The sequence below is a fragment of the Hemitrygon akajei genome, chromosome 17, assembly GCF_048418815.1.
Source record: "Hemitrygon akajei chromosome 17, sHemAka1.3, whole genome shotgun sequence".
Classification (NCBI taxonomy): domain Eukaryota; kingdom Metazoa; phylum Chordata; class Chondrichthyes; order Myliobatiformes; family Dasyatidae; genus Hemitrygon; species Hemitrygon akajei.
Window position 1 is genome coordinate 42,412,396 of NC_133140.1, and position 15,687 is coordinate 42,428,082.

Below are 15,687 nucleotides of genomic sequence, written 5' to 3' on the forward strand. Positions count from 1 at the left end.
ATCCGGGACTTGGTATGGACTTGGAAACAGGTTCAAGCAAGAAATAGGGTTTGAAATTGTTCCTGGTTCTGGGTATCTGGCCCAAGGATCCTGGGTCTGGCATCAAGATGGCTCTGGGAACATATATATGGCCCAAGTACTTCTAGCAGATTTTGCCAAAAGCAGTTCCTTTTAAGAATGTGGGGTTGTTGCAGGTATTTTCAGCCATATGACTGGGCAGCTAACATAGCAAGTTACCAAACAGGACAGAAATGGAACTTACAGGGTGGCTGGAATAACAAGTGATCTCAGGCCACAGGAGGCCATCCCATGGGCTGGATCCAATGAGAGCTTTGTCGTAAATCAGTTGTGAAAGGCATTAAAATACCTTCCTCATCCTGCATTGTTTTATTTATCTATGACCACTGTGGGCAACTGATCAGCTTTTCAGGTTTGAAAAGACTGACAACTTCTGCTTTTCCAATCCTTCTGTTCCAATCCAAGTTAATTATCCTAATTGACTATATTGACATAGTTAGCTCCAAGAAAATATGTTTGATTGCCACAAAAATTCATTGGCACCATTAATGTAATGCTACTACTTAAATAGATTTCCTATTAAATTTTCTGGCACAGTTTTAAAAATATTATGAGTGTAACCTACATAGTTAATGTTGGAACCTACTTTTTCGTGAAAACAGTATTTGTATTATTGCATGGTTTTAATTATAATTCTCAATTGGTGTGTGAACTCCAACACAGCATATATACATTTTACTTTGCAGAGAGTGCAGCATGAGGTAAAATATCTTGTAAAGAAAGAAACACCTGGGTTGGCAAATACTTAAAAAAAATATTTGAGTGGAAGCGCTCCACATGTGGAACAGGTGGTAAAGGTTTTAAAGCTGGACTTGGTTATTTCATAACACAGAACAAAGTCATTGTAAGCTTTCCTTTTATAATTTATCTAAGATACAGATGAAAGGTTTTAGAACTCATAACTTTTAAACAAAGTGTATATGTATGTAGATGTGTGTGTGAAGCATTTTCAATGCAATTTGATTACTTAAGAACCTCTGTTTCAATACATGAAATCTCTGTAATGAAAAGCCATAAAATAAGATGAATCATTCTGTTCAAGGATAAAATCCTATGATGTTTGGTACAAGGTGGGGATGAGAAACATTCAAATGTAATTTGTCCTTTTTCATTCACAGACCATGTCAGGCCTAGCTGATGAGACAGCAGGAGACCTCCCTGTGAAGGATGTAGGCATGAGTCTGGCTGGAACTGGTACAGTGCAAGGTTTGGAGCACCTGCTAATCATTACTAGAACATACTTTGATCAATGTATCCATTAGTTTTCCCTCATAATATCGTCCATTTATGGTACCATTGATCCAAGTGGTCAAGGTTTACTGATTAAAGACACAATTAAATATTTGCTGGTACTGATTGTACCCTTCACCTGCCTTGTGCAAGTAAAGATATAGTCTTGTTTCATGATTGTGTGTCCCTGTAACATCCTGTTACCTTAAGCAGAAGTAATTTTGATTGCTGTTTTAAAACTTACATTTCCTTTCTTCCCTTTTCTGTTAGGGAGATTTTGCATTAAGAAAATACAGTAAGATAATACTAAAACTAACGTAATACTAGTTTTAGTATTATCTTAAACTAATTCCATATGTGATTCTTGTGTTCTTTGATCCTAATTCATACTAGTCTGCTTTGGAGACCAATCGAGTCAGAATATTGGTATCTGTATTCTGGATAATTCATTTTGAGAATAGTAGCCTTGACCATTCACTACAGGGATATTTTGTTCTGTAGTATTAACTATTTCTCATAAATTATCAGTGGCAGTTAATGCTAATATTGTAATAAACAGTGGCAGATGTAATAATCAGTGGCAGTTAATGCTAATAATAATTACCGACGCAGTCGGTAAGTCGTTTCAAGACTAGTTTATTCAAGCTTCGCGGCACTGGCATTTAATTCCCTAGCGTCTGCCCCCTCCGGGCGGAAATGACGTCAAAGATGCATTACCAAAGTCTCTCCCCGCACGCTGGCTATTTGTGAGCCGGTTCGCCTGAGCAGAAAGTGGGTCGCCACAATATCATGTGGAGAAACAGATGAGACCTATCAAATGGGTCTCCAGCTGCGAGGGGTGAATCACGTGTAAATGCACTAAAGAGTGTGGGTTTTAAACTCAGTGGAAGTTCATCTTTAGAGGAGGTTCATCATTGTGATATAGTTTAAGCAATGTTTTTCTTATTATTTTGTATGCACATGCATGCACTTTGTTGCCAGCCAGAATGTGAATTCTGATAAATGTGAGTAGATAGAAACATAGAAATCTTACAGCACAATACAGGCCCTTTGGCCCACAAAGCTGTCCGAACATGTCCCTACCTTAGGACTACATAGGCTTTACTCATAGCCCTCTATTTTTCCAAGCTCCATGTAGCCATCTAGGAGTTTCTTAAAGGACTGTATAGATTCCGCCTCTATAACCGCCACTGGCAGCCCATTCCATACACTCACCACTCTGCGTTTAAAAAAAACTTAACCATGACATCTCCTCTGTACCTACTTCCAAGCACCTTAAAACTATGCCCTCTCATGCTAGCCATTTCAGCCCTGGGGAAAAGCCTCTGACTATCCACACGATCAATGCCTCTCATTATCTTGTACACCTCTATCAGGTTACTTCTCACCCTCCGTCGCTCCAAGGAGCAAAGGCCGAGTTCACTCAACCTATTCTCATAAGGCATGCTCCCCAATCCAGGCAACATCCTTGTAAATCTCCTCTGCACCCTTTCTATGGTTTCCACGTCCTTCCTGTAGTGAGGCGACCAGATTTGAGCACAGTATGCCAAGTGGGATCTGATCAGGGTCCTATATAGCTGCAACATTACCTCTTGGATCTTAAACTCAATCCCATGATTGATGAAGGCCAATGCACCGTATGCCTTCTTAACTACAGAGTCAACCTGCGTAGCAGCTTTGAGTGTCCTATGGACTCGGACCCCAAAGTTCCTCTGAACCTCCACACTGCCAAGAGTCTAACCATTAATGCTATTTTCTGCCATCATATTTCACCAACCAAAATGAACCATCTCACTCTTATCCGGGTTGAACTCCATCTGTCACTTCTCAGTCCAGTTTTGCATCCTATCGATGTCCCATTGTAACCTCTGACAGCCCTCCACACTATCCACAACACACCCAACCTTTGTGTCATCAGCAAATTTACTAACCCATCCCTTCACTTCCTCATCCAGGTCATTTATAAAAATCACAAAGAGTAGGGCTCCCAGAACAGATCCCTGAGGCACACCACTGGTCACCGGCCTCCATGCAGAATATGACCTGTACAACCACTCTTTGCCTTTTGTGGGCAAGCCAGTTCTGGATCCACAAAGCAATGTCCCCTTGGATTCCATGCCTCCTTACTTTCTCAATAAGCCTTGCATGGGGTACCTTATCAAATGCCTTGCTAAAATCTATATACACTACATTGACAGCTCTACATTAATCAATGTGTTTAGTCACAACTCAAAAAATTCAGTCAGGCTCGTGAGGCATGACCTGCCTTTGACAAAGCCATGCTGACTATTCCTAATCATATAATGCCTCTCCAAATGTTCATTAATCCTGCCTCTCAGGATCTTCTCCATCAACTTACCAACCACTGAAGTAAGACTCACTGGCCTATAATTTCCTGCGCTATCCCTACTCCTTTTCTTAAATAAGTGAACAGCATCCACAACCCTCCCAATCCTCCGGAACCTCTCCCATCCTCATTGATGATGCAAAGATCATTACCAAAGGCTCAGCAATCTCCTCCCTTGCTTCCCACAGTACCCTAGGGTACATCCCGTCCGGTCCCGGTGACTTATCCAATTTGATGTTTTCCAAAAGCTCCAGCACATCCTCTTCCTTAATATCTACATGTTCAAGCTTTTCAGTTCCCTCCAAGTCATCCCTACAATTGCCAAGCTCCTTTTCTGTAGTGGATACTGAAGCAAAGTATTCATTAAGTACCTCCAATATTTCCTCTGGTTCAATACACACTTTTCCACTGTCACACTTGACAGTGTGACAGTCCTATTCTTTCATGTCTTATCCTCTTGCTCTTCACATTCTTGTAGAATGCCTTGAGGTTTTCCTTAATCCTGTCTGCCAAGGCCTTCTCATGACCCCTTCTGGCTCTCTTAATTTCATTCTTAAACTCCTTCTGGCTAGCCTTATAATCTTCTAGATTCCTATCATTACCTAGTTTTTTGAACCTTTCGTAAGCTGTTCCCTTCTTCTTGACTAGATTTACAAAAGCCTTTGTATACCATGGATTTTGTACCCTACCATCCTTTCCATGTCTCATTGGAACGTACCTACTCAGAACCCCATGCAACTATTCCCTGAACATTTGCCACATTTATTCCGTACGTTTCCCTAAGAACAGCTGTTTCCATTTATGCTTCCAAGTTGCTGCCTGATAGTCTCATATTTCCCCTTACTCCAATTAAACGTTTCCCTGATTTGTCTGTTCCCATCCCTCTCCAATGCTATGGTAAAGGAGATAGAATTATGATCACTATCTCCAAAATGCTCTCCCACTGAGAGACCTGACACCTGACCAGGTTCATTACCCAATGCCAGATCAAGTACATCTTCTCCTCTTGCAGCCTTATCTATATATTGAGTCAAGAAACCTTCCTGAACACACCTAACAAACTCTATCCCATCTAAACCCCTCACTCTCGGGTGATGCCAATCAATACTTGCGAAATTAAAATCTCCCTCCACAACAACCCTGTTGTTATTACCCCTTTCCAGAATCTGTCTCCCTATCTGCTCCTCAAAGTCCCTGTTACTTCCTATTCCTAACTTCCACCCATAGAGACTCCGTAGACAACCCCTCCATGAATTCCTCCTTTTCTGCAGCCGTGACACTATCTCTGATCAACAGTGCCATGCCCCCACCTCTTTTGCCTCCCTCCCTGTCCTTTCTGAAACATCTAAAGCCTGGCACTTGAAGTAGCCATTCCTGCCCCTGAACCATCCAAGTCTCTGTACTGACCACAACATCATAGCTCCAAGTGCTGATCCACGCTCTAAACTCATCTGCTTTATTCATAATACTCCTGGCATTAAAATAAACACATCTCAAATCATCGGTCTGAGCATGTCCCTTCTCAATCACATGCCTATCCTCCCTTTCACAGTGTCTCCAAGTTTTCTCTGTTTGTGAGACAACCTCTCTTTCCTCTGTCACTTCAGTTCAGTTCCCAACCCCCAGCAATTCTAGTTTAAACTCTCCCCAATAGCCTTAGCAAATCTTCCCGCCAGGATATTGGTCCCCCTCGGATTCAAGTGCAACCTGTCCTTTTTGTACAGGTCACACCTGCCCCAGAAGAGGTCCCAGTGACCCAGAAATCTGAATCCCTGCCCCTGCTCCAATCCCTCAACCACACTTTTATCCTCCACCTCATTCTATTCCTATACTCCACTGTCATGTGGCACAGGCAGTAATCCCAAGATTACTACCTTTGAGGTCCTGCTTCTCAACTACTTTCCTAGCTCCCTGTAGTCTGTTTTCAGGACCTCCTCCCTTTCCTACCTATGTCTTTGGTAACAATGTGCACCAGAACCTCTGGCTGTTCTCCTTCCCACTTCAAGATATCGTGGACGCGGTCAGAAACGTCCCCGGACCCTGGCACCTGGGAGGCAAACTACCATCCGCATTTCTTTCCTGCATCCACAGAAACGCCTGTCTGAACCCCTAACTATAGAGTCCCCTATCACTGCTGCCATCCTCTTCTTTTCCCTACCCTTCTGAGCCACAGGGCCAGACTTTGTGCCAGAGGTGTGACCACTGTTGCCTCCCCCAGGTAGGCTGTTCCCTCTCCCAACAGAACTCAAGCAGGAATACTTATTGTTAAGGGGGACAGCCACAGGGGGATAAGGGAAATAAAAATTTGAATACAGTACTTTATTAAGTTTGACACAGAAGGATAACATTTTATTAAATCATTACAAAGTATTCAATCATCTGTGGTTAATTCAGATTATTAGAATAAGAATCAGGTTTATTATCACCATAAGATGCTGGAAATACTCAGCTTTATCATGAAATTTGTAATTTTGTGGTAACAGTTCAGTGCAATACATAAAAAACACTTTAAGGTACAATAATAAATATACTAAATATATAAATAACAAGTGCTAAATAGCTAAATAGTAGTGTTCATCAACTATTCAGAAATGTGATGGTGAAGGGGAAGAAGCTGTTCCTAAAGCATCAAGTGTATGCTTTCAGACTCCTGTTCCTCCTCCCTAATGTTAGCAATGAGAAGAGGACATCTCCTGTATGGTGAGGATCCTTAATGTTGGATGTCATTTTCTGCATTTTGAAGAAAGTACATTGTTAACATGTTAAAATGTTGAGTCTTTTGAAATGAAAATCTCAATGCATCCCAGCATTAGAGAGAATAAAGGATTTTGGGTTCTTGCTCTCCAGAATATAGTCTGCTATGAAGCAAGGTTAGACAATTCAACAAGGCTATATAATGCAGATATAAAAAGACATAAAGGAATCAGAGGTAGATTGGTGGGCATAGGCATTGGAATGAAAAATCCACAAATCTGGGCAATTATGTAGAACCATAGTAACTTCGAGGAAAGTAAACCCAAGTTGAACAGAGTGTAATAGTTTAGTCAAGGTTATTTTGCAGTTATGCCTGGGAAGCCAGTTGGTATGTAATATGATTAGTGTACAAATGAATAGTCATAGAAATGAGTGAAAGTAAAGTGAGAGGAGAACTAAGAGCAGTAAATGGTGTACAACAGTGACTATTCCAGAACCAGTGCAATTAGATACAGGGAAAAATACTCACTGCTCGTGTAAGCTCAGAGGGCACCATGTATGAAAACACAAGAATCATGTGTAAGAGAGAAGCAAGATGCAAACACCTACTTGCCACCAGAGATATCTGAAATTTATTTTGTTACATTTTAGCAATAGTCCCATCTAAAAGCAAGAGCCAATTAAGAATAGGGTTGCCAGCAGTCTCAGACTTCAGAAGATTTCTGGATTCCAAAATAAAAACATTTGGTCAAGAAAATGAAGAGACAGAGGTACAGAGGGATCAAGACGTACAAACAAGCTGGATGAACTCAGCAGGTCGGGCAGCATCCGTTGAAATGAGTAGTCAACGGATGCTGCCCGACCTGCTGAGTTCATCCTGCTTGTTTGTACATCTTGATTTGACCACAGCATCTGCAGTATACTTTGTGTGTACAAAGGGATGTTGGGGTCAAGGTCCATAGTTCACTGAAAGTAGCTGTGCAAGTGGATACAGTAGTAAAGAAGGCATATTTGCTACTTTCATTGGTAGGGGTGTTGAGTATAAGTATAGCATTAGCTGTATAAAACTTCAGTCAGATCACACATGGAGCCTTGTGTGCCATACTGGTCACCCATTATAGGAAGCATGTGGAGACTCCAGAAGAGCATTACCAAGATGCTGCCTAGATTAGAAGTTATGAGCTATAAGGAAAGATTGGATGAACTTGGAAGCTGAGGGGAGATGTGATAGAGGATTTTAAAATTTAAGATGCAAAGATCTTAGACTGTTGAAATCTTTTATCTATGGTTTCTATGTCAAACACCAGAGGACGTGCTTTTGAGATTAGGAGATAAGTTAAAAGGTGTCATTAGGAGTAAGTTTAAGGAAAAGATAGGATTTTGTTGGTAATATGGTTGGTGGAAGATGAAAGTGCCCTATACCAAATGACTTCTACTCTACCTGTACTAAAAAGGCTACTGCTATTTACCTGGATTCTTCACAAATCTCCTTTTCCTTTTAACAGAAAGCCTCATGAACAGTAACCCCACATATTTCCTAATAATACTCCCAGATATGACAGTATTTTGATCACTAAAGTGTTGTGTCACCAGCTTGACTTATGTTAGAATATTGATGGTAAAGTTCTTAATCTCATTTTCAAAATTAAATCATACAAGATGTAATGAGTTTTACATGCAACTTACAGTGAGTTAATTTGGAAGATTTATGAAACCAGCTTGGAATGCACAGCTAATAACGACTTTGCTTTCTAGTATATCATTGGATGGTAATTAACATTTTGTGCATCTTTCTTCTAATAAATAATATTCAAATTGTCCATCAGGACATTTTGTTGCACATTCCCATGTTGCTTAATTGTCCGCACAGTAAACAACTACAGTTATTTGTCAGCTGTGATTATTTATTATGTGTTATTTTAATTATCACAGAAATCATTGCCTGCTGCCAACAAATACATACTCTCTTAGGAGTATTTCAGTTATAAAGTACGGTAGTTTATTTTGAAATATTTAAAGTGAGCCTTTTTGTTAAATTATCTACCTATTGTACATGATGTAATAACCATGTTTTTATGATATGTGGTTCAATCTATCCTCGACACAGATTTATTTGGTACACAGAACACTAGAGCTCGCCAAGCAGTGTCTCGTATCTCTCGCGAAGAGCTGGAGGATCGCTTTCTTCGGTTCCATGATGAAAACCTTTTACTGAAACAACATGCACGAAAACAAGAAGATAAAATTAAAAGGTTAGCATTCCTATTACATTAATCTGTTAATAATTAAAAAGCTGTTTTATGTACCATTTGATATTTAACAAATATTATGGAAGTATTTGCATGCTTATGATTCCCATTGTATTATATACTACATCCTTTCATGTGAAGATTTTCATTATATAATCCTTTTTTTGAACTTTCGTATGTTTCAGTTTTGTGAAAGCTGGTAATTGTCTTTCCCTAATAACCAGCTTAAAATGGCATACTATCATTTATTTAGGTATGGGGAGTTGAGGGTTGATTGCTAACCAGTGCCTTACCCAAGTTACTAGAATTCATATGAGAGTTTTGAGCATGTTGTGTTAGGGTAGTATTGCTTATGCTGCTAGATCAGTAATTCAGAGACCTAGACTAATAATTTAGAGACACAAGTTTAAATACTACTTTGATAATAATAGTTTAAAGTCTATAGATTGCCTCAATGTGAAATTAAAAGCTTGTGACTATGAAACTGTGGCTATAGTTCAGTGATGCCCTATAGCAATAAAAATGAGCCATTCTTTTCTGATAAGGCTTTCTTGTGTCATTTCAAAGCCACTGGAGTTTTGTTAGCTCTTAACAGTCTTAGGAATTGCCACTTAATTGTCCAAAATTGCAATAGTGATTAAAACTGGAGAAACTACCAAGCATCATCTTAGATACTGGTTACAATAAATCCATTACAACTCTGCAAAACTCTACCTAAACTGGGATAGCAATCTTACAGACGTGGCAGCAACACTCTTGACTTACTCATTTGCACCGTTCATCAGCCACAATCACAGATTCTTCCATCATCATTCATTCAGGAGGATTATACCCTCACCAGAGGCTCTGTTGAGGAAGTGCATGAGTACACATTTGGGAGCAGATACCACTGTTTCCTCTCCATTGTTTCTGAGTCAGTACATTCTCAGGGCATCAGGTAAAATCAGGGCAGGCAAATCGACAGATTGCCATCTAATACCCTACCATAGGAATCACTAGCTCACAAATATGCATAAAATACGGTGTATTATGTCTTATGGTCTTATATGAGGATGAGGGGTAATAAATCAACCATGATAGAATGGCAAATGGCTGAATTCTGCTCCTATGTCTTATGGTATTAAACAATTTGGGAAGGTACATTATCTATCAGTGTCTGATACGAAGTTTTGCTGCAATTATGCAAAGCTTTTTTGAGACCATACCTGGAGTACTGTCCAGTTTTGGTCTCCAATGGCCATGGAAAGATATACAGTAGATTCCAGTTAATTGGACACATTGGGACCAGTACATTTTAGCCCAATTAAGCAGCTGCCACAATTGGCCAAAGTTTCATGGAAATAATTAAAACGGTATAAGAACGATAAACTACTGTTAAACCGAGTTACGAGTTATGTATTTAAATGAAGTACAGAACAAATTAGAACAATACCATACTACTATAATACTACAAAACTGTGTATTGGCTCCTAGTAATATTGACAGAGGAATTCATCCAATATACACTGCTGTGCTCTTCTGATTGATTGTAAATAAACAAAATCAGTACAGACACCTAGTGCGGATAATGGACTACTTTCATTCAATGCTTTTAATGATTGTATTTTCATTTTAATTGTAACATTCAAGATGATTGTCGATACCTTCAAGTGCTCCGTAGTCCCTAACTTGTTGAATTAGTGAAATCGCTTCATTTTCACTCGCAGCTGTTTCTAGCATCTCCAAGCCTGAATGCAGTGAACAAAGTGGTTCTGAATTGTCTTACTGCTTATTTCTCACCAACTATCAATGACAAAGATCACTGCTTTTTGTGCACAAACACATGTAACTGACTCTATTTAAAAACTTCCCACTCCAGCATAGTGTAGTGTGCAATAGCCACACAAGTGGATGTGACTGATGCTAGTTAGAAACTGTTCAGCAACAATCTTCTGTCCCAATTAAGCTGCATAGTGTCCTAAATAAATGAAAGGAATCCCAGATATTTTCTTGATTAGCCTTTGTTCTTTAAGAGTTGTCTCAAATAAGCAACTTCCCAGTTTAACTGATAGCCCAATTAACCAGATTCCACTTTACTTGGAGTTCATCCAATGTAGGTTCGTAAGATAAAGGGATTGTTTTATGAGAACTTCTCACTGGAGTTTAAAAGAAATATGTGATTTCACTGAGAGTGAAAATTCAGTCAGGACTTGACATTATTGATGCTGAGATATTACTCAAACTGGAACTCCAAATAAAGGGTTTGGGATTCAGGATGGAGATCAAGACATATGTCCTTATTCATAGTATTGGAAGTTTCTACTCTACAGATGATACACTGTTGAAAATATTTATGGATCTTAGAACACAGAGAATCAATACAGAAACCATATTGGGAAATTAAATTCAGGAATAGAATGGGTCATATTGTTTTTATGGCAGAGTGGACGAGAGGCATATGTTATTTCTGCTCTCAGCTAATGAATCATGTTGAACACCACTTGGAAGAAGCAGCAAGATTAATAAGGGCACGAAAAGTATACGTGGGGCACCACAGCAGCATAGTGGTTACTGCAACAGTATTGCGGTTCAGTGCATTGGAGCTTGCAGTTCAATTCCAGCATTGTCTATAAGAAGTTTGTACATCCTTCCCATGAGCGTGTGGGTTTCTTTCAGGTGTTTCAGTTTCCTCCCACTATCCAAAGATGTACTGACTAGTAGGTTAGTTGATAAATTGTCCTGTGATTAGGCTAGGGTTAAAAAGGTGTGTTGCAGGGCGGTACGGCTTGAAGGGCCTGTTCCACACTGTTTCTCTAAATAAATAAATAAAAATTTCTGAATGTGGACTTCAATACCCAGTAGTACATCATGTTAAACCGTGTTTTTAAGTTGTGGTGGTAATAGCTGCAAGACTGAGACTGTAGCAGGTAAAGAAAGAACAAGAGTGTGGGGTAAAATACCTTCGTGACTGTATTGTCACCAACCTCCAATTGTACAGTCCTGTGGTTGTAATTTCATTTCTTCATCCTAAAAGCATTCTTGATTATAATGCAGCTCTGCCACTCTCCAGGTTCAAATAGATATGGAACAGATAATATCACTTAAATGCAGGGATCAATGAGGCACAATGGGCCAGCAGCAGAATTTTATTTCACCAAAATCTGTTACCTCACAGTATGTTGTAAAACCCATATAACTTACATTAATATCTTAAAAGTCAACTTGATTTAATGAAAAGTACATTTGAGCATAGCAGGAGCATCACCAGATGCACATAGAAGTGAAATAGCAATTATCATCAACTGGATCATGAAAAACCCTCTCTGTCATAAGACCAGAATGGGAATGTTCTCTGATTATTGTCCAGGGCTGTATTCCACTGGAATTCTTTTGAAATTGAAGTCATCCATATTCAAGAAGACATTAAACATCAGATGTCTGATAAATTGCAAGTTATATTTGCATCACACCTGTGGCCCAGAAAGTTAAGTCATTTTGCATTCAGGGTGAAGTAGACAATTGGATCCAACATTGGCTTAGAAGCCAGAGAGTGGTATTAACGGTTAGCTCTGTGACTGGAGGCCTGTGACTAGTGTTGTATTGCCACAGAGATAGCTGTTGGGTCCATTTTACGTCATTTATATTAATGATTTAGATGGTAATGTGCTGAAATAGATGAATAAAGGGTTCCAAACTGGCAAATGGAATTTAATGCAAACAAGTGTGAGGTGTTACACTTTGAGAGGACAAACCAGGGTAATAATTACATGATAGGTCTCTGAGTATTGCAGTAGAACAAAGGAATATGAGAATTCAGATCCATAATTCCTTGAAAGTGGCATCACATGGCCAAGTGGTTAAGGCTTTGGGCTAGCAATCTGATGGTCGTTAGTTCAAGCCTCAGCCGAGGCAGCGTGTGTGTCCTTGAGCAAGGCACTTAACCACACACTGCTCCTGCACATTTATAACCCAGTGGCGGCGGTTGGTGCAGTATGGACAAGACAAGATGCTGCCTAACCCGTTGAGTTTGTCCAATAACACGTTCACAGGCAGATAGAGAGCGTTTAACACATTAGCCTTCATAAATCCAGGCATTGAGTATAGGAGTTAGGATGTTATGTGGAAGTTGTATAAGCATTGGTCCAGTTGAATTTGGAGTATTGTGTACAGTTCTGATCACCAACCTACAGGAAGTTTATATCAATAAGCTTGAAACCGTGGAGATAATATTTACAAGGATGTTGCCAGGACTAGAGGACCTGATTAATAGGGAAAGGTTGAATAGGTAAGGACTTTATTTTCTGAAGCTCAGGAGGGGAGACCATATAGAGGTATACAAAATTATAACAGGTATAAATGGGGTGAATGCATGCAGTCTGTTTCCCCTCAAAGAGAAGTTGAGGCTAGAACTAGATATAAGATGAAAAGTGAAATATTTAAGGGGAATCTGAGAGGACACCTCTTCACTGAGAGGGTGGTGCGAGTGTGGAACAAGCTACCAGCAGAAGCACTGGTGGCAGTGAAGAACAAACCAGATTATGTGGTTAACACCTCAGCCATCACTTTAAACATTCACTTCAGCATTGTATTCCTCCCAAATGGCAAACTGCACCAATCACTGATTAGCCACACCCAAACTCATTCACTTTGAAGAACACTGCAACCTTGTGGATAGGGGAGATACTGTCATTCTATCTTAATCCCTGTGCCAAACACTGGCAGTCCTGATTTGACACCGCCATTCAAGAAAACACCTCCCACTATCTTCTCAAGAATAGCTAACTTTGTCGATGATAACGTCGACTCAGGCCTGAGAGGCCAGCGTCAGGCATCCTCATGCCTTACAAGGTGCGGAACGAAAGACTGTGTGGCACGCCACTCCTCACACAGACATTTTGTAGTATTTTTCTTTATTTTACAAGGTCGACTTTGTCAATGACACCCAAATCTCATGAATATATAATTCAAAAATGACAGCCAGGTTTAATGAAATAAAATATATTTGTGCCTGGAATTTACTTCTGTTTGCAGGAAACACAAAGAAACAAATGATTTGGAGTAAGCATTAGCACCTAAAATAAAAGATATAGTCATAGAGTCATAGGAAAGTACAACACAGAAAGCTGGCCATCAGCCAAACTAGTCTGTGCCAAACCATGTAAGTTGGCTACTCCTATCGACCTCCATAGCCCTCCATACCCCTACTATCCATGTACCTATCCAAACTTCTCTTAAACTTTGAAATCGAGCTTGCATATACCACTTGCCCTTGGAACTTGTTCCACTCTCTAACAACCCTCTGAGTGAAGAAATTACCCCTTAAACTTTTCACCTTTCACCCTTGACCCATGATCTCCAGTTGCTGTCCCACCCTCAGACGAAAAAGTCTGCTTGCATTTACTCTTGATTACACCTTTCATAATTTTGTATACCTCTATCAAATCTCCTCTCAATCTTCCATGTTCCAAGGAATAAAGTCCTAACCTATTCAATCTTTCCTTATAACTCAGATTCTCCAGACCCTGCAACATCCTTGTAAATTTTCTCTGTACTCTTTCAACCTTACTAACATCTTTTCTGTAGGTAGGTGACCAAAACTGCACACAGTACCCCAAATTAGGCACACCAATGGTTTATACAAGTTCAACATAGCATCCCATGTCCTATACTCAAGTGCAAACACGAGGAAATCTGCAGATGCTGGAAATTCAAACAACACACACAAAATGCTGGTGGAACACAGCAGGCCAGGCAGCATCTATAAGGAGAAGCACTGTCGACATTTCGGGCCGAGACCCTTCGTCAGGACTAACTGAAAGGAAAGATACTAAGAGATTTGAAAGTAGTGAGGGGAGGGGGAAATGAGAAATGGTAGGAGAAGACCGGAGGGGGTGGGATGAAGCTAAGAGCTGGAAAGGTGATTAGCGAAAGTGATACAGAGCTGGAGAAGGGAAAAGATCATGGGATGGGAGGCCTCGGGAGAAAGAAAGGGGGGGGGTAGTACCAGAGGGAGATGGAGAACAGGCAGAGTGATGAGCAGAGAGAGAGAAAAAATCAGACAACTAAATATGTCAGGGATGGGGTAAGAAGGAGAGGAGGGGCATTAACGGAAGTTAGAGAAGTCAATGTTTCTCTTTTACTTCCGTTAATGCCCCTCCTCCCCTTCTTACTCCATCCCTGACATATTTAGTTTTTTTTTTGACCCTCTCTACTTGTGATGCCATTTTTTGACCCTCTCTACTTGTGATGCCATTTTTTGACCCTCTCTACTTGTGATGCCATTTTGACCCTCTCTACTTGTGATGCCATTTTCAATGAATTATGGATCTATATTTCCAGATTCCTTTGTTCCACTGCACTCCTCAGTGCCCTACTATTCCCTGTGTAAGACCTACCCCGGCTAATCCTACCGAAGTGCAAAATCTTGCACTTGCCTGCATTAAATTCCATCTCCCACTTTTCATCCCATTTTCCTAGCTGGTACAGATCCTGTTGCAGGCCATGATGGTCTTCCTTGCTGCCCAGTACACATCCGATCTTGGTGTCAACTGCAGGTTTGCTGATCCAGTTAACCATATTATTATCCAGATCGTTGATATAGATGACAACCAACAAAGGACCCAGCACCAATCCTTGTGGTACACCACTAGTCACAGGCCTTCAGTCAGAGAGACAACCATCTACTGCCGCTCATTGGCTTCTCCCACAAACCTGATGTCTAATCCAAATTACTACCTCATCTTGAACGCTGAGTGATTGAACCTTCTTGACCAATCTTCCATGCGGGACCTTGACAAATGCTAAAGTCAATGTAGGCAACATCCACTGCCTTACCCTCATCAACCTTCCTGATAATACGTCTGACTATCCTTAATCAGTCCATGTATCTCCAAATACTCATATACCGTATCCATTCCCTTAGAATACCTTCCAGAATGGGTCCCATTCCCACAAAGAACCGAAGTCTGTGAGTAACTCCAGGTCAGGGTCTTCAAAAGAACCCTGAAAGGGAATACTAAAGATATTAAAGGTTGAAATAGAGCTGTTTCCAAAGATGCAAGCAAAGGAGTCACCGTTAGACGCCATTATCCCTCCTAAGGTCTGCCTATA

At 40.3% G+C, this 15,687-nt stretch overlaps 1 protein-coding gene across 5 annotated transcripts in view; it reads left to right on the top strand.

Annotated features, from left to right (window-relative positions):
• The window catches only part of rpgrip1l (RPGRIP1 like), a 177,296-nt gene that overhangs the window by 23,222 nt on the left and 138,387 nt on the right, over window positions 1-15,687 (top strand). For all 5 annotated transcript variants that reach the window (XM_073069990.1, XM_073069985.1, XM_073069988.1 and 2 more), the window contains exons 2-3: window positions 1,197-1,284; window positions 8,457-8,601. In XM_073069990.1, the coding sequence (XP_072926091.1) occupies window positions 1,200-1,284; window positions 8,457-8,601 (230 nt within the window). In that variant the 5' untranslated portion in view covers window positions 1,197-1,199. The remainder of the gene's footprint in view (window positions 1-1,196; window positions 1,285-8,456; window positions 8,602-15,687) is intronic.